The 23,512-nt window shown below is 56.3% G+C and overlaps 6 protein-coding genes across 6 annotated transcripts; 1 reads left to right on the top strand and 5 right to left on the bottom strand.

Annotated features, from left to right (window-relative positions):
* Positions 1 to 152: 152 nt before the first annotated feature.
* On the bottom strand, positions 153 to 1,732 carry CGCS363_v000661 (uncharacterized protein; the record flags this gene model as incomplete). The annotated part of the gene is made up of 3 exons (XM_036632510.1): positions 153 to 592; positions 648 to 1,554; positions 1,616 to 1,732. The coding sequence occupies 3 exons, from the start codon at positions 1,730 to 1,732 to the stop codon at positions 153 to 155; spliced, it is 1,464 nt and encodes a 487-aa protein (XP_036501624.1).
* A 695-nt stretch (positions 1,733 to 2,427) lies between these two features.
* Positions 2,428 to 5,917, top strand: CGCS363_v000660 (Valine--tRNA ligase; the record flags this gene model as incomplete). The annotated part of the gene is made up of 4 exons (XM_036632509.1): positions 2,428 to 2,458; positions 2,575 to 3,006; positions 3,056 to 5,461; positions 5,511 to 5,917. The coding sequence occupies 4 exons, from the start codon at positions 2,428 to 2,430 to the stop codon at positions 5,915 to 5,917; spliced, it is 3,276 nt and encodes a 1,091-aa protein (XP_036501623.1).
* Positions 5,918 to 6,279: 362 nt separating this feature from the next.
* Positions 6,280 to 6,998, bottom strand: SHR3 (Secretory component protein SHR3; the record flags this gene model as incomplete). The annotated part of the gene is made up of 2 exons (XM_036632508.1): positions 6,280 to 6,839; positions 6,911 to 6,998. 2 exons carry the CDS (start codon positions 6,996 to 6,998, stop codon positions 6,280 to 6,282), a joined length of 648 nt encoding a protein of 215 aa, XP_036502482.1.
* Positions 6,999 to 8,613: 1,615 nt separating this feature from the next.
* CGCS363_v000658 (uncharacterized protein) lies at positions 8,614 to 10,808 on the bottom strand (the record flags this gene model as incomplete). The annotated part of the gene is made up of 2 exons (XM_036632507.1): positions 8,614 to 10,122; positions 10,203 to 10,808. 2 exons carry the CDS (start codon positions 10,806 to 10,808, stop codon positions 8,614 to 8,616), a joined length of 2,115 nt encoding a protein of 704 aa, XP_036502483.1.
* A 6,442-nt stretch (positions 10,809 to 17,250) lies between these two features.
* On the bottom strand, positions 17,251 to 19,909 carry hcs1-1 (DNA polymerase alpha-associated DNA helicase A; the record flags this gene model as incomplete). The annotated part of the gene is made up of 6 exons (XM_036632506.1): positions 17,251 to 17,341; positions 17,544 to 17,604; positions 17,689 to 17,848; positions 17,963 to 19,018; positions 19,070 to 19,301; positions 19,425 to 19,909. 6 exons carry the CDS (start codon positions 19,907 to 19,909, stop codon positions 17,251 to 17,253), a joined length of 2,085 nt encoding a protein of 694 aa, XP_036502484.1.
* Positions 19,910 to 20,388: 479 nt separating this feature from the next.
* CGCS363_v000656 (uncharacterized protein) lies at positions 20,389 to 21,746 on the bottom strand (the record flags this gene model as incomplete). The annotated part of the gene is made up of 3 exons (XM_036632505.1): positions 20,389 to 20,732; positions 20,792 to 21,203; positions 21,501 to 21,746. 3 exons carry the CDS (start codon positions 21,744 to 21,746, stop codon positions 20,389 to 20,391), a joined length of 1,002 nt encoding a protein of 333 aa, XP_036502485.1.
* Positions 21,747 to 23,512: the final 1,766 nt, after the last annotated feature.

Raw genomic sequence — 23,512 nt, 5'->3', positions numbered from 1 at the left:
TTCCCGATTTTCATAGAGACTGGACGACATTGCACATTTGGCCTCGAATATTATATGGTGTTATCTATGTCGGTGATGCTGTTTTGCGGTGTTACAAATTATAATACACGAGCTTTGCGCTCGACTACAACCCATGCATTTACCGTACCACCTCAATCTTTGTAACCGACCCATGTGTCTGGCACGTCAAGCTTCGTCTCGGTAGTATGTGCCAGCTTAACTCCTTGAGAGGCGATGAAAAGTCCGTGGCTGCTGACGGCACCAAAGTAACCGGGCACGATTTCCCACCCCGACGGACCTTCGGTAGAGGCCGTATCCTCCGCGAGTGCGCTCTCTGAAGCTCCGAAGGCGACGCTTGCAAATGAGCATTGAGTGGGAGACAGCGCCGGCTTGGCGGTGGCGGGAGGAGAGACGAAGTACTGGACGTATGAGCCCGGGGCCACGACGCCTTCTTGGGCTTTTCCGTCGTGTTGGCTAGAGAAGGAGCGGATGAAGCTATCAAGGTCCTCTTCCTCAGAAGAGGGTGAATACTTGGTTTCGGGGTCCAGGGAGAGAAGGCCTTGCTTCTTTCCCCACCCACCTCCGCCACTCACTGCGACGATTATTAGCACGTCAAGACTAGGTCAGTATCTCAGAAGGGGTCTTACGGATTCTGTAGACTCTGGTGCCGTGACTCAGCAGACCCCGCATGAAACCCTTCGTGTCCAAGGCGTGCTTCCACTCATCTTCCGCAGTACTGTTCTCATTCAGCCTGTTTGCCCACTCCCGTAGAAGCTCCACGTCTTCGGACTGCTTGGCGGAGGGCGGGACAACCACGGCCCAAACGCCAACAGGACCCGGAGGGAACTCGTGGCCTTCATTCAGTCTTCTGTCAAAAAGAGTTTGAACGGCAGTTTCGAGCTCCTTTGACGCCGGGGTAGGTTGATCATTAACCTCAATTTGCCGAATGATGTTGCCCAGACCGCTGAGAATCTTGCGAGGGGCTGTTATGGGAACCAATGGCGCCTCAATAGCAGTCTCGGCACTGGCGAGGTCGTGATGGAAACACACGTCTTGGGTCTGTTTCTCCGCGACCTCGGCCTGAACCATTTTGTTTCCGGATCTGCTCCAGCGGGTTGCTAGAAGCGTCGATTGCCTGCCGTTCTGGAATATGGTGTTGGCCAGAGGCATCGTACATGTCATGGAAGAAGAAAACGTTTTGAGAGGGCTGAGCTGGAAGTTGAGGGATGCCTGCAGCTTCGGATTGCTCGAGGGTTTTGACTGAGAGTCCTTCCACAAGTTGGGAAAAAGCGAGTCGAGGTTGCCACGATAGAAGGAGAACCCGTGGGGGATCTCTCCGAGAGGCTGAAGAGGTTGAAGGCCATCCACTGCCGCGGCAAGAGTATGGAATCCGCTAGTGTCTTGATTAGATGCCGAGAAGGGCTCTATGAGACTTCCCATGAACTTCTCATCCTGAAGCCAAGATGCAAACTGGCGAGAAGCGAGGATGAGCAGAGCATCTTTCTGCTTGCCATGCTCCAACTGAGCGCCTTTGATTGTCGTGATGAGGCTGCTCTAAGTCATTAAGGTCAGAGTCAAGAGATAGACAAGTTTTGGGGTAATATTTGAAATGTACCTTTGAATTATTCGCGTTGCCATGAACGGAGAATCGAGAGACCTCAGAGAACCATCTTCTGGAAACTGGGGGTTGACGGATGTGACTGAGCCGTGAGAAGGCCCTCGGCGAGTACATCGCGTCACCACTTTTCTTCGGTGTTGTCCGGGTTTTCACCTAGAAACTACAGTATCCTGCATACACGGCAGTCTTCAAGATTGCGATATCAAGCAATTGAGTCAAAAAGAGTGTTTATAATCAGGATCTGAGAAAGGAAGGTCGGATTGTAAGACAACAAAAGTCCCAAATCTCAGGACGATGACTGAATTGATGATGCTTCAATTGGACGCCATGGCTGTCCAGTCATCCACGGTGCATCTGGGGAACCCTTTCCCAGGCCAGGGGACCCGCTACCGGGCTAGGTTGCTTATCGATACGCAGAGACCCCTGCGCAACTAGCCACAGTGGAGGGCCTTAGGCGTGCGCCGGATCCGATTTTGCGCATGATGGCGGACGACCCCTCCCTCCCACGCCGCTCAGCGCAGACCTAGACGTCCAATCCTGTGAGTCAAATTCGAGGAAGTGCTGCCAAACAGACCGCCGAGTCATAATTCCCTGCCCCTCATCGGGAAACCTCTGTGCTCTTATTTTTTCCCACCTGGTATTTGGACATAAGTTGAAGCCCCTCTCCCTCGGGCTTCTTCACCACAATATCCACCACGTCCAGATCAATATTTCTGCGAGCACTCCGCGTGCGCCCTCCAATCCTCAGTCCACGTCCAATTGTCCGTTCTTGTCGAAGTCTTCGACCTTTTCACCAGACACGTGCCACCATGGCTACCGACAGCGGACGCGGAAACCCCAGTACGCCTACCCCTCCATCCACCCCCACATTCTCACGATGCCTTTTCCCACCCCGCGCATCTGGTTTGTCGTATGATTCGACCTTGAAGCTGATCGTGTGTTCTTGTGTCTTGTAGTCGGTGCCACTGAGGGCCTCAAGGAGGAGGTTCCTCCCCCTGCCTCGAACGAAACGAAGGCTCAGGTCGCCGCGACCGCCGATACCCATGCTGCTGGCCAGGACGCCGGCGCCGTCGCCGGCGCGGAGCCGAAGGTGAAGACCGAGAAGGAGCTGAAGAAGGAGCGCGCGAAGGCCGAGAAGGCTGCCAAGTTTGCGCAGAAGCAGGCTGCCCAGGCCGCGAAGGCCGCAACTGCTGCTCCTTCAAAGAAGGCCGAAAAGAAGGCCAAGGCCGAGAAGAAAGAGGAGGAGGCTATCCCTGAATACGTTGAAGATACCCCGAAGGGAGAGAAGAAGCGCCTCAAGTCTCTTGAAGATCCCCACTTCAAGGCCTATCACCCCGAGGCTGTCGAGAGCGCCTGGTATGAGTGGTGGGAGAAGGAGGGCTTCTTTAGTAAGACGCAGATGGACATATGAGGAATTCTGAGCTGACACCGCGACAGAGCCCGAGTTCACGGCCGAGGGCAAGTGCAAGCCCGCGGGCAAGTTCGTCGTTGCCCACCCCCCGCCGAACGTCACTGGTGCTCTGCATCTTGGTCACGCCCTTGGTGACTCGCTCCAGGATATCATGATTCGATGGAACCGCATGTTGGGCAAGACAACGCTTTGGCTGCCCGGTTGCGATCACGCCGGTATTTCGACGCAAAGCGTTGTCGAGAATATGCTCTGGAGGAGAGAAGGAAAGACCCGTCATGACCTGGGCCGTGAGGACTTTGTCGACAAGGTCTGGACCTGGAAGGGCGAATACCACGACAAGATCAACGCTGCTCTCCGAAAGATGGGAGGAAGCTTCGATTGGAGCCGTGAGGCTTTCACCATGGACGCGAACCTGTCCGCTGCTGTCGCCGAGACTTTCGTCAGACTCTTCGAGGAGGGTACCATCTACCGTGCCAACAGACTTGTCAACTGGTCTTCCCGCCTGACCACTGCTCTGTCAAACCTCGAGGTCAACAACAAGGAGCTGACTGGCAGGACATTGCTCGACGTCCCCGGCTACGAGAAGAAGATCGAGTTCGGTGTCATTATTCACTTCAAGTACCCCATTGAGGGCTCTGATGAGTTCCTCGAGGTCGCTACCACCCGTATTGAGACGATGCTGGGTGACTCGGGTATCGCCGTCCACCCTGAGGACCCCAGATATACGCACCTTGTTGGCAAGAGGGCCAAGCACCCTATTATTGAGGGTCGCTTCCTGCCCATTGTCGCCGACACTTACGTCGACAGGGAGTTCGGTACTGGAGCCGTCAAGCTGACCCCCGCCCACGACCCCAACGATTTCAACCTTGGTCAGAAGCACGGCCTCGAGTTCATCAACATTCTCACCGATGATGGTAACATCAACGAGAACGGTGGCAAGTACCAGGGCCAAAAGAGATTCGACGTCCGTTACGCCATCCAGGATGAGCTCAAGAGCCTCGGCCTCTACGTTGACAAGAAGGACAACGCCATGACCATTCCCCTCTGTGAGCGCTCCAAGGATGTCATTGAGCCTTTGCTGAAGCCTCAGTGGTACATGAGCATGCGCAGCATGGCTGATGACGCTGTTGCTGCTGTCAAGGATGGCAGGATTAAGATTCGCCCCGAGTCTTCTGAGCGCAGCTTCTACGCTTGGATGGCCAACATCAACGACTGGTGTATCTCCCGTCAGCTCTGGTGGGGACACCGCTGCCCCGTCTACCTGGCCAAGGTTGAGGGTGAACAGTCCGACTCGTTGGACAGCAAGCAATGGTTCGCTGGAAAGACTCGCGAGGAGGCCGAGGCCAAGGCCAAGGCTGCCCTCCCCGGCAAGAAGTTCACCCTGGAGCAGGATGAAGATGTCCTGGACACCTGGTTCTCCTCTGGCCTCTGGCCCTTCTCTACCCTGGGCTGGCCCAACAAGACTAACGATCTGGCTGAGCTGTACCCTACTTCCGTCCTTGAGACCGGTTGGGATATTCTGTTCTTCTGGATCGCGCGTATGGTCATGCTTGGCATCAAGCTTACCGGCCAGGTTCCCTTCACCGAGGTGTACTGCCACAGTCTCGTCCGTGACTCTGAGGGTCGCAAGATGAGCAAGTCTCTGGGCAACGTCATCGACCCCTTGGATGCTATCTCCGGTATCTCTCTGCCGGACCTCCACGCCAAGCTCCGCACCGGTAACCTGCACCCCAGCGAGGTCCAGAAGGCCGAGAAGTACCAGAAGACGGCTTTTCCCGAGGGTCTGCCTCGCAACGGTGCCGATGCCCTCCGCTTCACTATGGCTGCGCTTACCTCGACAAGCGGCGATGTCAACTTTGACGTCAAGGTCATGCACGGCTGGAGAAAGTTCTGCAACAAGATCTGGCAGGCGTCCAAGTACGTCCTCGGCAAGCTGCCCGAGGATTTCGTCCCTCTCAAGGAGCCCGCCGCCGGCAAGACGCTTGCTGAGAAGTGGATTCTTCACAAGCTCAACACCGCCGCCAAGGACATCAACACCGCTTTGGGCGAGCGCGAGTTCCAGCACGCCACGGGCATCGTTTACCAGTACATCCTCAGCCACCTGTGCGACGTCTACATCGAGAACAGCAAGGCCATTATCCAGGATGGTACCGAGGAGGAGAAGGCCAGCGCTGTCCAGACCCTCTACACTGCTATTGAGGGTGCGCTGACCATGATCCACCCCTTCACTCCCTTCATCACGGAAGAACTGTGGCAGCGCCTGCCCCGCCGTCCCGAGGACAAGACCAGGTCCATCATGTTGGCCAGCTACCCCGTCTACAACGCCAAGCTCGATGACCCCAAGTCCGAGGCCGCTTACGAGCTTGTCCTGGGTTGCTCTCGCGCCGCGAGATCGCTCATGAGCGAGTACGCCCAGAAGGAGGAGGCTAGAAGTAAGTCTTTCCACATGTTATGTATACGTCAGTCACTAACGCATTGCAGTCATTATCCAGGCCCACGACGCCACCTCTGCCTCCACCATCGAGGAGCAGGTTGCCTCCATCAAGTCCCTCAGCGGCAAGGGCGTCACCGGCATCGACATCGTCGCCCCTGATGCTGCCCGCCCCGCCGGCTGTGTCGCCTTCCCCGTCGCTTCTTCCGCCTCGGTCTACCTCCACGTCAAGGGTCGCGTCGACCTCGACGCCGAGATCGAGAAGGCCAAGAAGAAGCTCGACAAGGCCCGCACCAACATCGAGAAGCAGCGCAAGCTGGTTGAGGACCCCGCCTACCAGGAGAAGGTCGCGGAGGCCGTCCAGAAGGCCGACAGGCAGAAGGTTGTCGACCTCGAGTCTGAGGCGAGGGGTTTCGAGGGTACGATTAAGCAGTTTGAGCAGCTCAAGCTTGAGTAAGCGTATGTTGCATGATGAAGTAAGGAGCAGATGAGAAGAAAAGAAAAGGGGCATAATCGTCATATGAAAAGATTTCATTAGTTGTTTTTAGCACCTTGTTGACCCATGGGTAGACAGACCCAGAATACAAAAAAAGACGTTAGACATGGTATATTCAACACTTGGTGCCTTTTGACAGTAACTGAGCGACTCGCTGAAGCGATGATCGCGTGCATACATCGCACTCATGACATATAAAGTTCATGACATATAACGTCCCACCCAAACTCCGCATGAAGGAGGAAGCCAACTGCTCTCATTCCAATGCAAGTCGCCTGCCTTTCACTTGCTATTCAGACAGGTGCGCCATGGCAACCGACACCTTACTGCTTCTTCTTGGACGACGCGCCCTTCTTGTTCTCCTCCTCCTCGAGCTTGGCAAAGTCCTCGCGGTCCTTGCGCTCGGCGTACCACTGCCCGGCCTGCAGCACGAGGACGCCGACGAGGACGAGCGCGAGGATGGTGTTGCTCGCGGCCAGGACCTTCAGGCTGTCCTCCTTGCCGAGGATGACCTCGTTGTCGTCGCCGCCGTTGTTGTTGGCGGCCCAGTTGGGGTCGTCCCAGATGCCGGCGCTGACGGAGCGCAGGCCCTTTACGATGTTTGTGATGTAGACGCCGACGCCGATGAGGTAGAGGACGAGGGAGGCGCCGTCGAAGAGGACGTTTGCCTCGGAGGGGCGGAAGAGCTTGATGAAGAAGCCGAGGAAACCGGTGAAGACGATGATGTTGAGGAGGCGGCCGATGAGGGGCGGGGACTGGTGCATGAACTTGAGGTGCGTCTCGAGGTGGGCGTAGAAGGACTCGGGGACCGGGGCGGAGGTCCAGAGGAGGGGGAAGTCGTAGGGGAACGAGGCGAAGAGGATCCCGAGGAAGAAGCAGGTTGCTGTTTGCGCGCGTAGGGTTAGCATCATTGCGCCGCGAAGACGGTGACGGGGGGGAGGGGTTGCAACATACGCCCAATGATCATGAAGGTTGCGAAGGAGGTTGACCCGCGGTAGTCGGAGGACCGCGTGGTCTTTGACCAATCTACCCAGCCGGACATGTTTGCGACGGTTTGTTGAGGATTTCCGAGTTTGAGGGGATTCGGTGACGCGACCAAAGATTGCGAGCGACGTATCCTCTACGGGGTGGGGAGGAGGGCAATGACGTTCGACCGCAAAATTGGGGACGTTGATGTCACGGCGCAAACGAGGAGGGGTTTTGGTGGCGGCGAGGGGTTAAAGAGGGAGGGAAGGAAAAAAGTGATGGATGCGAAATATGCTTTTCACCACGAGGAGCACGCGCGGGACGGGAGGCTGGTCTGGCTTGGTATGTGCGTATCTTTGGGTTATGTCGCGCGGGAAGCTAAGCATAGAGGTTGTGCGTGGCAGATTAGCTGCCTATCTCTGGGCGTCCTTAGTGGTCGGCTTGTTTTCTGCTTACGTAGGTCCACCCGAGCAAACGGCGCCGCAATCTTTCGGAGGCGGGGGATGGATACGGGGATGACTCGGTCGCGGGCGCGGCGTACGGCCGGCGATTACCCCCTTCGGACTCCCAGGTATTCCAGCTTTATGCTATGCGCACAATGCCTAAATAACTAACCACTACTTGCACAGGCTGACTCTGGAATACGACATTTTTCGGACCATTCGGAAAGCAATTGCCAAATCACGGCTGCGGGGCAGAGCGGACCTGGAAACAATTGCTTGACGGCCCAGGCCAAGCCCTTGCTAGACTTCCCCGTTCCCCATTCCCAACGGCATGCTAGCGGCGATATGGGTGGCTGTAACCGAGAATTGTTCTCGAAACATTCTGGTCCAGTTCCTCTTCCTCTTCCCGAGATGACAACCCGGAGATTGGCACTGGGCGACCTTGTCCCTTAGCCTTGTCCTTTCGGCCCGCTGTTCGTTTCGTCGCCACGGCAGGCTCGGGTGCACAACCTCTCTGTGGACAAAGCGGACGCCAGCCATGTGGCTTCCACGATGGATTTGCAATAACCCAGGCGGGACCGTCGCACGAGTGACAGTGCAACTCTAGACGATCGACATGATCATCATCTCCAAGACTTCGTGTGTGAGAACCTGTTTTTGATATTGTACACGCGCACACCCCGAAACGACTTCGGAGTGCGGCACTCAAGCTATTAGCTATCTTCGATCCCACCTGGCACCACGAACAGCGGTACGCGACCGCAAATTGGCACCTCCACCTCTCGCGACGTGAAACTTCCCAGGCTTACGCTGGCCCTTGAACACTTGGAAATGACGATGCGCGCGGCACTACCTGCTGACGAGCTCTGCAAGTCTTCATCCCCGCCAACACGGCCAGACTCTCAGAAAAGAAATGAAACCCAAAGAAAAAGAAATCCGCGTCATAGGGATGTATCCCATCAAGACTGTTCCAACTGCTTCGTCCAGAACGGAAATGGGTAGTCATATACAAGAGCAAACTAGAAGAGAACAGATTAATGCAACAAAGACTCCGCTACCGTAATAATGCTGATTTCGTCAGAAATTCCGATGAGGTATCAATGCCGAATCGCTAAGACGAGCGAGACTTCAACTCAACAACTGCCGAGAAAAGAACCACCGTCGTCGTCTCGTGAGTGGGAGAAATATCCCGGGGTATAATGAGAAATCTCAAAAAGAAAACAACGCACTAGAAAGCGGCCGACTGCGTCAACTTCGTACTCCCGTTCTTGACGCCTTCTTGCCCAGCGTCATCTGGCTGAGGGACAGCGTCCTGGCCGCCTTCTTACGCGCAGGATCATCATCCTCGTCGAGCAAATCCTCCCCGAAGGCGCCGTAGCCGTGCGACTGCTCCTCCTTCGGGGTGGCAAAGACCTCCGAGTACGAGTCATCGTCTCCGACACCAGTGCCAACGCCGGAATCTTCAGCCAAGAAACGGCGGTTCCTTGCGGCAGCATCTTCGTCGTCCGATGAGTCGTGATCGAAAGCCGATACGCTGCCGAATGACTTGGCCGTCGGCGGGGGCTCCATCTGCAGAGACATGCGGCCATTGCCGGTCGGTCCCGAAATCATGTTGATGCGCCTCGTGAGCTTCTTCACCTGAGATTCAAGGGCCTGTCTAGAAGACCTCTCGGTCTCGAGGAGCGCGAGGAGCATCGTGTAATGATCCGCCGTAAAGGTCTCGGTGGGCCGGCCGGACTCAGCGCGAGGCATAGCAGGCAAACTGGTTACGCCGCGAATAGTCGCATTGGAGGTCGGCCGGTTCATGCCGGTGTGAACGTGCAGAGAACCGACGTACGTAGGAGCTTCGCCAAAAGAGGTGTTTGATTGTGCCGAGTTGCTGTACCTCGAACTCGGAGCACTTTGGCGCGCGACCTGCTGAAGCGTGGGATTCACAGCAGTGCTCGATTGCGAGGGAGGCACAGGCGGCGCAGGTCGACCTGGCTGGGTCATCTGGACCTGGAACCCAGGAACCGAGTTGCACAGTTGAGTGACAACGTCTTCCATACGCTGCATCCTGCTCTCCAAAGTCTCGATCCGAGTCTCGATGCTGGCTGCTTGTGTGATCTTCATGCCCGCCATGACGTTCATGTGAGTCAAGTTGCCGAAAGAGAACGGTTGGGGGGGAGTGCGCATGGGGGTTTGTGCTTGCTCTATAGGGGAGACTGGGGATTCGGGCATGTCCATTGGTGCAAGTCCTGCAAATTGGTTCTCATCGTCAGGAGGATTGGTCGTCGCTGGTGACGTGTAGAAGGCCGGATCGTAACTCTGTCTCCAATACTGGATCTCATCGCTGCGTCTGCGAACGTGGGCCCTTGCTTCGGGGTTGTTGATTCCACTCAGACTTCTGGATCGTCGCTTGTGGCCAACGTCGCTTGTAATTGCGCGGCCAATTTCCTCAGGGTCCTCGTCGTCGGAGTGGAATAGTCGACTTCCACGAACGTGGGTGCTCGCTGGACGAGGCGATAGACCTGCCAGCTCGCCATCACGCCTAAACGGAGCGGAGTAAATTTGGCTTATTGTAGACGTAGCCGCACGTTTACGGCTTGTTTGCAACTGCGATGGGTCGACTGTGATCGAATTTCGCGCGCTCTCAATAGCCGTGATATCCTGGGGACCGATAGAGTGAGACCTTAATGCTCTGTCGTACTCGGTGATCGGCAAGGACGCCGATCGCTTGGGTTCGGACTCCTTGGTTCGGGTTAAAGCGGAAGGGTCCTAGTAGCTCGAATTAGCTCCTGTTCTGCTGAAATCAAGAAAGGTGCAATGGCATGGGAGCGGCCGCTGCCGAAACTCACGCTCTTGTGTTGGTTTTGATTTTGGTTCGTGGGGTTGTAGGTCGACATGCGCTGCGAGTCGTACGAGCCCTGGCTGCCCTTCTTTTTGCGACCAAAAAGCTTCCCCAATGCGCCGCGCAAAGTTGACTTTTTGCGCTGAGGTCTTTCCTTGCTCGCACCGGTCTGTTCGGACGCAGCGCTGACCGTAGAGTATCTCAGGTTGCTGGACACGTTCGTTCTTCTTTGCGACTGAGGAGAATTGGAGTGGGAGTTGACGTGGGAGTTGGCGTGGGATGCGGCGGTTGGAGACGAGCCAGAAGTTGAGCCGGTTCCCGGAGGGACAACAACGGACTCGGTCCTCGGCGGCTGTGAGACTTCGGGCTGGGGAGTCGCAACAGTTGATCCAACCACGGGCTCGGCCTGAGGAGGATTCATCATCTGCTCTCTCATGTTGCCTTCAGTTACCGGCGTAGCAATGCCGGTGCCCGGGTTGCGCATGGGAAATTCGTCGTCGATGGGATTCGGGATGGGGATTGGGCCTGATATTTTGCCACGAATGGACTGGCCCGTCATGGAACGGTTCGTGGCGCTAGGTGCAGGGGAGTTGGCCGACTTGAAAAGGCCCATGGCTGAGTTGGAGGTGGCCTAGGTGTGATTTTGGTTTTCTTGGGAGTTTTTTTTTTTTTTTCTTTCTTGCGGCTCTTGGAGCTGGGGGGCTAGAACGAGTGTAAAAGAGGACGACAGAGGAGGGACGGTGTATATGATTGTGGTCCAGTGTAAGCCATGAGAGTGAGGCTTGTCGGGAAATGACGAGGAGGGGCAGAAACAATGCTGATGTGAGGTCCAAGAGCTGAGCCAGCAGACGGGTGATGTCCGGTGCCGAGCCGTGACAGTTCGTCTGGGATATCCAATATCCAGGCAAGCAGGTAGGCAGACAGCAGGTGAGTCTGGAAATCTTGATCGGACGCCCGGAGTCTAGGCCAAGTGGTGATCTATGCTGTAACCTGATTCATGGTGCATATGTCCAGCAATGCCGCCCGTCGTCTGGGCTCGTCGGGGATTAGAGAGGTCCAGTGGCAAAGGCCCTCAACCGGCGCAGCGGCGCAAGAGGTAGACGGAGATCGGTCGGGCTGAACAATCAAAGCACGATGAAGGAGGCGAATAAAGGAGAAGAACCCACGAGGAGATGGGGGATTGGGGAAGAAGTTATGCCACTAAGAAGGGGGGACCCTAGCAGCACATGCGTCATGTATCAAAGGAGCACCCGGGCAGCTCTGCGACAGGCTGACGAGGCGGCCGGAGGAGCACGTTGATTAGAACGGGCGGTAGCGTGCCGCTAAGGCAAGGTAGGGTCGAGGTTCGAGGAGTGGAAAGAAGGGGATAGGGCGACGAGGGATAGGATGTGGTGGGATGGCGGGAAAGGGTTGAATTATACAATATGAGAGGCTGAGTTATTGGCCAAGGAGCGTGGTGGGCGCGATGCAGATGCAAAGGACGCGGTGCAGTCGGGTTGATGTAAGGTAAGGTAAAGTAGGGTACCTGGCAGGCAGGGGACGGTACGGTACGTTGTGGAAAGAAGTGAACGAATGGTATGGTTGGTTGTTGCTGCTGCTGGGGGAGGGGAGTGGAGGAGCTGCGGTCGGGAGGAGGAGTATTATCTGTAGGTATGTATGTCTCTCTCCAACGGCAGACGGCGCGGCACCGGGTGGAAAAAAGAAACAAAAGAGGAGCAGGAGAAGAAAGGGCGGGAGAAAAGGGAAAGCAGTGGCATGTAAGGAAAGCGACGGTATCGGGTCTGCGCGAGAGATGCGTGCAAGGTATCCATATCCGTACAGAAGCGGCCGGGTAGCAGGTGGTAGCTACGGTCTCCGTATGGATACCTCCATTCAAGAGCAAGGTGGTTCACGAGGTACAGGACGGCATCTCGACAGGGGGTGCAGAAGAAGCTGCAAGGAACTACTGACGGGGCATTCCCGTTGCGTTGCGACACACGATAGCAGACGGAGAGAAAGGAAGAGAGACTGTGGAAGAGGCAGTGGCCGGCACGGCTGTCGGACCTCAGATACGGGTGAATGGGGGCAGAGACTGAGAGAGTATCCGTAGTGTACGAATAGTCCAGTGTAATAGACCGCAGAATGCAGATTTACTAGCGGGATGAAACAAGCATGCATGCACGGCTAAGGTAGGAGGAGGATACGGACCATTGGAACGGCGCCAATGGTGCATCTAACGTGTCTAGGATACAGTAATGTTCTCCGAGAGAGGCAAAGAGGAGGAGGACATGGAGCCTGGAGGAGAAGACGAAAGGACGGGACGAGACGAGACGAGACGAGAAGCCAGGGTGGACCATGTGTGGTCTTACCATAAGTAGTAGAAGTACCTGCCTGCCTGCACTAGCAGGTCGGACGGAAAATCAGTTGAGTCGAGTCGTCTCGTCTCGTCAATGATGAATGACAATGGAAAGGACACAGGTCAGAACAAGACGGCAGCCAGACAAGAGCCAAATCTTGCTGTTCCATTCTCATTTTCCACTGGTGGGTGGTGACTGACTGGCAAATGGCAAGTCCCCTGCTTGGCTCCTGCGTCGGGGATGGTCCTTGTTTGAGGTCAGTGCTTGGGGCGTGGAGCTGTCAGCCCCTGGTCAAAGAGGCGTTGGGGAAAGAGCCAGGGCAGGCCACGACAGGACAGGACAGGCACACACCGCGCTGCGCTGTCGACACCACACCTCCACCGACCGAACTCGGTGTCTTTGCCCGTCCGAGGCAAGCCAGTTCTTGAACACCACCACCACCACCGGCACCCAGGCCACGCAGGGGAAACGCGCAGCAAGGAAACACTGGACGGACGCAAGTGACGAAATCCAATGTCAAGAATGAATTGACATTAGCCGGAACGTGCGCGCATGCCCGTTATCCGATGATTGCGCACCTCACTGTCTGAGTCTCACTCTCGGGCGCTCCCTCCTCGCCGTCGAGGGGGGAAGACGTATGAGCGACGCGAGGGATGCCAGGAATGTGGGCGAGCAACACCCAGAAAACATGCACCCATATGAAGTTGATACCATCGTGTGCCTGAGCCCGTCCCTGCCCAGGCCAGGTGCGTCGATCAAGGGAACCAAAGGCGACATTCATCGAGCTACTATTCTAAGGTACCTTTCAATAGCAAAGTGCGAGGATGGATGCCTCGAATTGGGGGCCGATGTTGTTAGATCGTTGCCTTTGCAAAGTCAAAAGTATAATTGATATTCCACCGAAGACGTAGTATTCGTGCTAATACTGCGTAACTCTGTCCCAAACCCCAAAACCCCAAAACTCCAAATACTTCACACCCGTCTGTGTCAGAGCCTCAAGGCAAAACGTGTAAGCCCGCCTAAAATAAGTCATTGTGATCCACGGGCCTCGCCTTTCACCGGCTCAGCAAACTCCACCTGCTGTCCCGTTGCCAGTCCACTGCACGACTCACTCACCTTCACCTGCAGCCTGCAGTGACAGCTGTACGATGAGGAGGAGCTCGAGTGGGGTGACGCGACTGCCTCCTCCCCGGGCATTTGTGAAGCTTTCTCTGTCTTTTTTTCCCTCCTTCTGAGCTGGCCAGTCCAGTGACCGTTTCCAACTGCCCAGCTAGAATCCACCTGTGCTCCCCCGGTCCTCCCGGATCCAATCCAATCCGGTCTGCTGGTCCGATTTTGAAGCCATGCCGCTTTTGGGGCTGTGTTTCAGTCTTCTTTCCTTCCTTTTTTCTTTCCTTTCCCATGGGGCCTGTCGAGGGAAGGTGCTCCCGCCTCTCGTCCCGCTAATGGTCCGTGTCGTTGTCGTCCAGTGTGTGTCCAGTGTTGACTTCACAATGTTCCGCATCACACCTCGACCCAACCTCACCTTGCCTAGTAGGAACAGACGCCTTTTGAGCGCGCTTTTGCGGAGTGTGGGCTCTCGATGCTACCATCGCACTGTTATTACCACTCTGCGCGGATAGATTCGATTTCAACCACGCCCGCCAACCCAGCGCCTGGCGTTGTCGCTACCAAACCCCGGCTCTAACCCCGACTTGAATCGCCCAAAGTCAGCTCCCACCACCAGCCAGCCTTCACCAGTCTCAGTATCAGGCTTTCCCCCCTAGTCGCTCATCATGTCAAGTCGAGGTCAAAGCCACCCTTCCCTGAGGGCTGATGGCGCCAACACCACCTTGACAATCATGTCCTACCTGCTACTGACCTCGTCGAAGAATGCACCAACGGTGCTGGAATCTTCACCCGACATGGCGTCCCATATGCCACCATCCAAGTCGTCCTCCGCCAACTAGTCACCCAATATCGTGACACGCCGCCCGGCGCCAGGGACGACAAACGCCTTCCTTACCCCAATGAGAAGCTAGCGAGGAGTTCGGCAAACGGAGCGCTGGTTTTTCAAGGATTCTCTAGCCATCGGCACTAACCTCTCTGGTGGGTGTGGCCGTTGGCACTATCTCGTTTGTGGCCGACATTTGGCCTGCCACTCTGCTTCGCTGCCGCCGCTATCGAGACTGACACCGATGGCTTGATCTGACGGGCGATTCTCCAACCACCCGTTGTCTTGATGATGGCGCTAGGACTAGCTCGTCGAGAGTAACGCAAGAGATGTGATCGCTCATGTCACCGTCGAATCGCATTGCAGCCTCCAGCCGCAGACTGCAACGGAGCCTTCCTCTCCTGGGATCGCTACAACCACATGCCACGTCCTCATGCACTCACCTGCCTGCGTTTATTCTTGGAACACAACAGCTGCCGTCCAGCCGCTACTATAGCCTGCAAAGCAGACGCAAAGCAGACCCTTCACCAACACGCCGCCCCGATAGGATACCGCCCATCACTTGTCATGTTTGGTTCTCGAGAACTACTGCATACGACGACCAGCCTCTACCACCGCACTCCATCCCTCCGACGTGCAGCTTCGCGAAGAGAAAAGGCGCCCACTAGCGCGCAGGTCGACCCCACATCGCAGACCCAAGAGGCTAAAACACCACATGGCCCAGAGGCCCACGTCCAACGAGCGCCGCCCCTATTGTCTGATGTTGTCTGCCTATTCAAATATCCCGGCTCCTTAGGCCAGATCTGGAGGCCATATGTCGACCACTTCGCGACCCGGACAACCAAGACGCCAGATCCCCGTATCGACAACTATTTGCTTACTCAACCTGTCCCTCAATGACTCGCGAGTGACTTCCAGGCTCTGGCAGTGGTTGTTAGAATGCCACATGGCAGAGCTGCTCCAATGAGCGCTTTTTTGGACTACGATACCCTGCCACAGCCTTTTCTTGGAGACCAAATGCCTACGAGGGTACGGTCTATCTATGGTTGACTACATTGGCATGCCAGCCAGCCAACCCCAGGCCTAGTATGCACGAATGGCACGACTTTACCGCTCAAAAGCCGCCGTGCCGTGCCATCGCGGACAACATGATGCGGTAATTGTGGCTGCAGGCGGAGAGTCACGCACACGCTCACACTTTGTCCCCGCGGCACCCAATACAACCCCGACCCAACACGAATTCTCGTCGCGCGTCCGGCCACAGTTTGATCGGCTCGCTGAGTGGGGTCCCCGGCGGAGCATCATATAGCGAGGCACCCGACTTATGATCTCCCATCACCTGAAGGCTCGGCGACGCCATATTGATCGAACATAAGATGCGGCGCCGCCGGCAACTTCGAGCAACACCTTGTCGTTCCCCGACTGCCACCGTAAAGTGTTTGTCAGTGCTCTTCAGGCTGCCGGGGCATATGTCTCATTGAGGGTTCAGGGCCCCGGGAATGGAGTTGTCTCATAATGACGGGGACGAACCGTTCAGCCGGGTACTAGTGTAGAACGGAGGACGATATTATTGTTCACACAAGTCGTCTCGGTCCACCCGACTAGACACCACGTTTGTGGTAAGATTTGCGTCAAAATAGCCTTCAATTTCGAAAGCCAGCCGGCGGACACATAGTCCCGATATGCCACCAAGAGGGGCCACATCCGGGCGCGGCACGCGCGATCATTCGGCAACCATAGATCCGGGAGACATCTTCTAGCCTCAACCACGTTGTAGTGCATGATGGAGCGACTGTTGGGTCTTCTGCGATGCATGCTGTCACTAATAAACTGCCAATAACAAACACGAAAGACGCACGAACTTGGTGCACAACATCAACAAACAAATGGTTCGCGGAGAGGGGATGATTGTCCACTGTTTCGCTTCTGCAGCGGATCCTGCATCATATCCAAGACGTCGACAGGACCCCAACAAGAGGCAAAAGACGGCATCTCACGCCAAGGCGTGAGAAAGATTGGCTCCTTGCTGAAAACTCAATGGCTGCGGCTGACACTGAGTCCGCCGCATACTCGAGAGTTTTGGGAAATGTACCTTCCACAGCCCCAACAACACCGCAAAATCCTACGCACAAACTGGACGGAGAGCGGCCAAAAAAACGCGTTCAAGTCGAGCAAAACCACAGGCCCCTGTCCTCGGTAGGAGAATTTGGCGGGTCTGGCCACGCAGGACAAGGATTACACAGACGACAAAGGTAACCTGAAACATAGAGACAAGGGTTGCTTCTTCGTCTGATCAGTGACGGCTGACATCTGCGGTCCGTCCACACTTCCCTCTGGTCTTTTTTTCCATTCGGTCGACCCAAGAAACCTGGGCCCTGGCGCCTATCAACTTGCGTCAACGGACACTCCCTACCCCGTAATCCCCAGTAGGTCATGGACGAGCATTGGTTGGCCGCGGGTGTGCTGTAAATTCTACGATACGCCACGCCAAATGCACACACAATGCCGCCTGTTCCCTTTTGGGAAGCCGTTGGAGACGGGGGTTCCAGGGCGTCGCCGCGCATAAGAAGCCATCCCAGCTCGTTCACGGCCCTTCCAGACGACCCACGATACCGAGGAAGCCGGTTCGTCGGTGTTCTAGATCATCTGGTCTCTTGCCGCGAATGATATTCTTTCGTCGCATAAAGGTTGACATTGAAGGCGGCCTGCATGGAGGTGGGCCATGCGTTCTCACCAGCCACCACCATCATTAACCCGCGGCCTCCCACCATCCCAAATATGGCATCTCAAGACCCCTGGAGGGTTGACAAGTCGGGATAACGCAGATCTGCATTCTCTTCGAGGAAATCCATCCATCTCTTGAGGAATGCGCTACCTCTGTTTGTATTGATGCAGCGGGTTAGCAAAAGAAAAGAAGAAACAGGCCCGAGATTTCGGGCGTTTGGTGCGGCTCAGCAGTGTCTCAGGATAACATCTGTGCAGCAGCGGTTCGCCCGCAGCCCGACACGCCAACACCCAGAAATCCTCCGACCGAGAGACAAATGGAAAAGAAAGGAGAACAAGTCTCAAACGCACTCACCTCTTGACTGTCTCCGAATCACCGATCACCGTCAGCGAGCGTTTGGGTCGCGTCATCGCCACTAAACCGCATTAACAATCATGCGCCCTTAATAGCCCAGCTGGGATGTTCCCAGACGGCGAGCTTGGTGACCTCCTGAGCTTACCGTTCAGTCGGCGCTTCTCGCCCAGGAACCCTACTTCTCCCTCGGAGTTGCTCCGTACAAGGCTGACAATGACGGCCTCCTTTTCGCGGCCCTGAAAGCCATCTACACTGCCCAGCTCGATGCCCGGGAACTGCTCCTTCAGGGGCGCGAGAATGGCGAGCTGTTCGGTTCATCCGATGTCAGCTTCATGCTGCGGCTGCGTCCCATGCTTTCACCCCCTTGCAGCTCGTGTCCACGACTTCGAACGACCCAGGGAATCCAGTCCAGAACTTACCTGAGCGTTATACGGGGTCACGACAGCAATGTCCTCGGGCTTCACGCCAGCATCAACCAAGCTTTGGGCGTGCTGCCGCACCAAAGCCGCTTCCATTTCGTTGCTCTTGCTTTCACCGTGGAGGCTGAATTTGGCCTTCTTGACGGCATCCTTGTCGTCGTCCTCGCTCTTTTCCGGGTAGTCGCCTCCCTGTGTGTCGATGAAGATGAGTGGCTCGTTGGTGTCTTCGGTATCCTGGACTTCGTAAGGCAAGTCTTTCAGGAGACGCTCTTTGACTGCTTCTGCAGCGATCAATCTTCCATCGTATAGCTCGTCTGATGGAAACCTCATAATCTTCTCATGCATGCGGTATTGTGTGGTGAGCATCCGCTTGATGGATGACCCATGCAGGGCGAGCAACCTGTCAAACAGAGTCGTTTCCAACGTCATTCCCTTGATTTGCTTCTCTCCTGCTCCCTCGGCCAGAACCTTCTTCACTTTTGAGTTGAGCGACTTGATCGTCGGCGGGAGCTGCAAGTGATCGCCCGCGCAGACCGCCTTCTTCGCGGACAGCAGGGGCACCCAGCACTGCGCTTCGAGCGCCTGGCTGGCCTCGTCGATGATGACAACGTCGAACTGCTGGTCGCGGAGCTGGTGGCCGCCCGCTCCGTGCAGTGTCGCAAGGACGACCTTGCTCTCGCGCACGAGGTTGCTCACACAGCGGCGCTCGCGCTCGCGGAACTCCTTCCGGAGCTCCTTGAGGTCGCCGTAGATTTGGCGTCGCTCGCGGCCGTTGCGCGTCTTCTTGATTGAGGCCTGCTTGGCGTCCATCTCGGCGCGGACGTCCTTGACGATGGCGCCGGCTTCGGAGGTCTGGGTGAGCACGTCGAGGGAGTGGGCGACGACGCTGGGGAGGAGACGGGCCGGGTGACCGAGGCGGAGGATGGGGATCTTGTGAGGTGCCAGGCGCTCGACGATGTTGTCGACGGAGATGTTTGAGGGACCACACACGAGGATGCGGAGGTCGAGCTTGAGCATCTGGAGAATGAGCTCGATCAGTGTGTGGGTTTTGCCAGTCTGTCCAGTGTCAGTTTGTGCCTTCAGGTGAGGGGGGCGGAGGAGACTCACTCCTGGAGGCCCGTGAATGAGTGCGACTTCTTTTGACGCGAGCGCGAAGCGGATTGCGTCCTTTTGCGAGTCGTTGAGCGAGGGATCGATCCATTGGATCTTGGAAAGCTCCGAATCGGACGCGAGATCTGAAGGCACGGGGCTTGGGCTCGAGAGGCCGAAGAGAACGCGCATGAAGGAGCTGTACTCGGCCTCTGTCATCTTCTCGAGCTTCTCCATGGTAAGGTTCATTCTGTCTCTCGTCAGCCTGATGCTCTCACTCCCCGACTGTGACGGCCCCTCCCCCGTGCAAAGTGACATCTCATGTGAATGCCGCTCTTCCTCCGTGGCGGGGCCGGGATGAGGCAAGTCTCACCTCCGATACGTGACATCGTCGGCGACCTTGACGACCCAGACGCGCCCGTTAAACTCCCTCTCCTCGCCCTTCCCCTCGTCCACCGCGATGCCGACGCTCTCATGCCTCACTCTCGTGACGACACCCCTCGCGCCCTTGCTCTCAAGCTCCTTCACCTCCCTCTTCTTGGCGTTGCCGGCAGGCTGTTCGGACAGCAGCACGATGTCGCCCGGACGGAGGCCGTGCTCGGGCAGCTTGCCCTCCGCGGAGGAGGACACGGCCGGGTCCGGGTTGAGCTCGAGCACGGTGCGGCCGCCGAGGCCGGTCCGGCGCGCGCCGACGACGAGGTTGGAGAGGGCGAGGCCGGCGCGCTGGAGGGCCGTGGGCGAGTGCAGGGAGACGAGGGCGGAGGACTCTGCGATCTCGGCGGCGAGCTCCGCGGAGAGGAGGGAGAGCTGGGTTGCTGCGAAGGATTGCACCGAGAGGGTTTCTGCTTTCGGCGCCATGGTTGCGTGCTTGCGTGGTTTTGTCTGCCTCTGACTGTAAATTTGCTTGTGAGGGTTACAGAAGTGGGTGAAGCCTTGGGCAGGTACTGCTTGCAGATGGGTTTGAGGCTGAAGCAAGCTTGTGTGTGCGTGTGTAAGTGAGGTGGGATGTAGTTGAAAGGTTGTGAGCTGAAGGCCCACATGTAAGGTCCAGGTTTGTTTTGACGTCATCTGATAGGCTGCAGTGGGAAAGTGGTTCAAGTTGGAGAAAGTGACAGCTGCTCTTGGTATATACTCTTTATGCTTTTTTTGCGTTTATGCACAGATTTGGTGTTCATTAGAAGCTCGTTCCTACGTATATGGTACAGATAATGATGATAGATGCAAGTCCAAACGCCTGATACCAGATTCCGGTACAATGCAAGCCAGCCCCCCTCCCGATGAAGTATGTGCATGCAAACATGATATCGAAATAGCACCAACTGAAGGTTCGTCGACATTTACTTTTCGTTGCCGGTGGGGCCGACTACTATGACAACCACCAAGCTCACCGCCATGAGGGCGAATGCCACCATGGACACGATGATGATGGTGCCTCGGCTCGCGGGGAACTTGCCCTTCATGACCCATTGCTGGGCGCGAAAGTAGCGCTGGTATCCGAGGAAGAGGATCAGAATGCTGATGCCGAGGAAGGTCGCGCCTAGCGGCTTGCCGAGCTGGCGCAGAGTGTGGCTGCTGGAGTCGGGGTTGGAGATGGATGAGTTCAGGCGGAAGAGTTGCGTGACAGCAATGCCGATGGAGGCGAACGCGAGGGAGGTACGGAGCCAGGCAAGAAAGGTTCGCTCTGCAGGACTGTGGTAAGCTGTCGTGTTTGCTGCAAGCCTGGAAAAAAGAAGCACGTACCTAACGCCAAATGGTCTCGGGCCACGCTTCCCTTGTTCTCGAGCTCAATGCTCTGGAAGCTGGACAGGAAGATGGTGTACCACGGTTCCTTCAGCTGCGCCGCCCTCGCCCGTTCCTCTCGCGCGACCACGGCATCGTAATCCTCCTCGTCCTCTTCCGTCTGCGAGGGCAGGTGGTTGTGTGTGGTGCGAATGGACTTGCGGGGCCGCAGCTCGGGCGCCGTAGCTGTGGCTGTTGGCGCCGGGGGCGCGGCGTTCATGCTCTGGTAGTTGCGGTCTGGGCCGCGGGAGATGATGCCGACGGTCTCATCGTGAGTGCCGTCATCCCGGGAGTAATGGCGCGGAGGGCTGGCGGGGGCGGACCTGGAGGCGGAGAGTGCGCCGCCCATTGCTTCTGCGCGGCCTCTTGCGTTCTGTTCGGCGCCGGGGTGGGCGCGTTGTCAGCAAGGGCACACACGGATGGGGTGACGGGGGGGCGGGAGCGGGAGTGGGAGTGGGAAGCTGGAGAAGAACCGGGCGGGAACGGGGAAGAAACTGGGGACAGAATTGAAGGGTCCGGGAGGGTTCTGTATGAAAACGGGGACTTCAAAGAATTGAGCGGCTGGAATGGTCGGTGCCAAGCAGCGGCAGGGTGGTGGACGAGAGGTCCCACAGTTGAAGGTTTTCGGCCGAGATGGCTAGATGCAAAGGCGAAGCGAGAGGAGACATACCTCTAGTATTTCGTTGATGCGCTCGTTGGTGCTTTGCCTCCGGGAGAGGGAGCGCGGCGACGTTGGCGAGCGCTCATCGTAGGACACGCGCCTACTTAAGCCTCGCGGTGGCGGCGGTGTAGTGGATGACGGGGATTGCACCTGCACCTGGTCTTGCTGGGGATCAGATGAAAGAGGAGGAGGTGGTGGTGGGAGAGGAGGCGCGGCGGCCGAAGGTTGTGGTGCATCATCGCCGGCGGGCGCCATCACGACCGAGACAAGGGCGACTTCTGCATGTCCCAGACCCAGATCGAAGATGGTCTGGACGATGGTGCCTCACGCGAGAACAGGGGTCGTGTGACGTGATCAGAGGCCAAAGGGAAAAAGTCGCCTGTATATAAAAAAATAAAAACAAAAGAGAAGCTAAGGTTTCTTGGAAATTTTTGGGGGTCTCGAGGTGGGATCTCTGCAATCGGCAACGGGCAGTAGGTCGCGGCTGCTGGAGGTGCGTTAGGGCGGTTTTCCTGATGCACTATGCTGGAGTCCAAGTTCCCTTGCGGCACGGGAGTCGGGCGGCTGCGTCTTGAAGCCGGCAGCCGGGAGGAAACGTGGGGGAACTGGACCTACCTTAAGGATTTTACCGGCGTCTTTGGCGGCAAGAACGGGCAACCTTAGCAGAGAGGAAAGTTTGGGGAAACTGGCAAGAGCTGTTCTCTCTCAGCTTGGTGGTCTCACAATGGGACGGGCTTTCCATTCACGTGGGCTTTTAAAGAAGGGGGGACCCCATGACATAGCGTCCGACCCTCCCACCATCTTCTGGCTGGATTGTCACTGTAACGGGCCCGGCGCTTCTGGTTGGTCGCCGACCATCTCAACCTTGGAACAGTGAGATCTGGGGGCGGGCTCCGTGATCTACCCCGCCACACCACGGGGACCAATGCCCTCACCAATCGGAATCATCAAACCCGCATCACGACTGAATCATCTCCAACAACACTATCAAGGGTCCTGAGAATAATAGTGTCTCTTCTGTGAGACTCTGTAATGTAAGCCCAAAGTCTGTAGCGAAATGGCAGTGTAGTGTACTAAGTAGCACCTTGGCAATTACTGTGAGAGCTGCAACGTGGTAGTGGCATGGCTGACCAAGATTCAGTCTCTATGACGAACTAGCTTGTCTCTATGTAGTAGTTCGCTCATATTCATACTTGTCTTAACTCACTTCAATAGAGCGTTCTGGCGGTCTCAGCTGAAGCAGGAACATGCCCTACTTATGTCCTCAAGAGTAAAGATAGTTTCAGGATGCTTCATCTGGGGTCCCCAATGCCCACATAGGACACGCATATACACACACATTCAGCTAGTTGCTCTTACGATCATCCAAAAGCTGGATGGAAATAACCGCGAGCGTATTGATCCCGTATCTACGTTGGGGCTCTTCTTTTGCTGGCTGGCAAGTCTCTACTCCCAGTTTGTGGGCGGTATAAGTCCGTGGAAAGAATAGACCGAGGAAAGGAACAATGAAGAGCAGACAGGCTTGGAGATGAGACGACGTAAGGCCTTGTTGTTACCTACGGAACAGATGCGTCTCGTTCCGTCGAAACTTTGAGGCCTTGGACTGCCTGCACGCAGCGTCTTGCAACTTGATTTTGACCAGTCTTCGAAGAGGGGTAGGAGGCACTGTTCTGGAGAAGGGCGAGTAAAGACTCGTCCAAAAACCGAGAGGCATGGCCACGCAGCGTCTGGCTAAGTCGGTCTATATCTTCCGGAAAGTCCGCGTTCTCCGGTAAAGTCAGAGTCAACGACAGAACCTATAACAGCCGGAAGGCAATGCCATGAGCGAACGGCAGCTCGGGAGAAGATCTAAGCGGCGAATGCCAATTGTGGAACTTGCCCGCACGCTCCATGATTCATCGACGATGTATTGTCGTTGATAGTTGTTTGCCCTCGGCAGTTCATCTCCAACTGGGGGTTGTGAAGTATGTTCCAACAGGCAGTATCTACCGTGCAACGCCTTGCCAGAAAGCCTCGAATAA

The sequence above is a fragment of the Colletotrichum siamense genome (genome assembly GCF_013390195.1).
Source record: "Colletotrichum siamense strain Cg363 chromosome Unknown KSG_Cg363_contig01, whole genome shotgun sequence".
NCBI lineage: Eukaryota > Fungi > Ascomycota > Sordariomycetes > Glomerellales > Glomerellaceae > Colletotrichum > Colletotrichum siamense.
The sequence above is the reverse complement of the archived record's forward strand: the minus strand, read 5'-3'. Positions and strand labels throughout refer to the sequence as shown.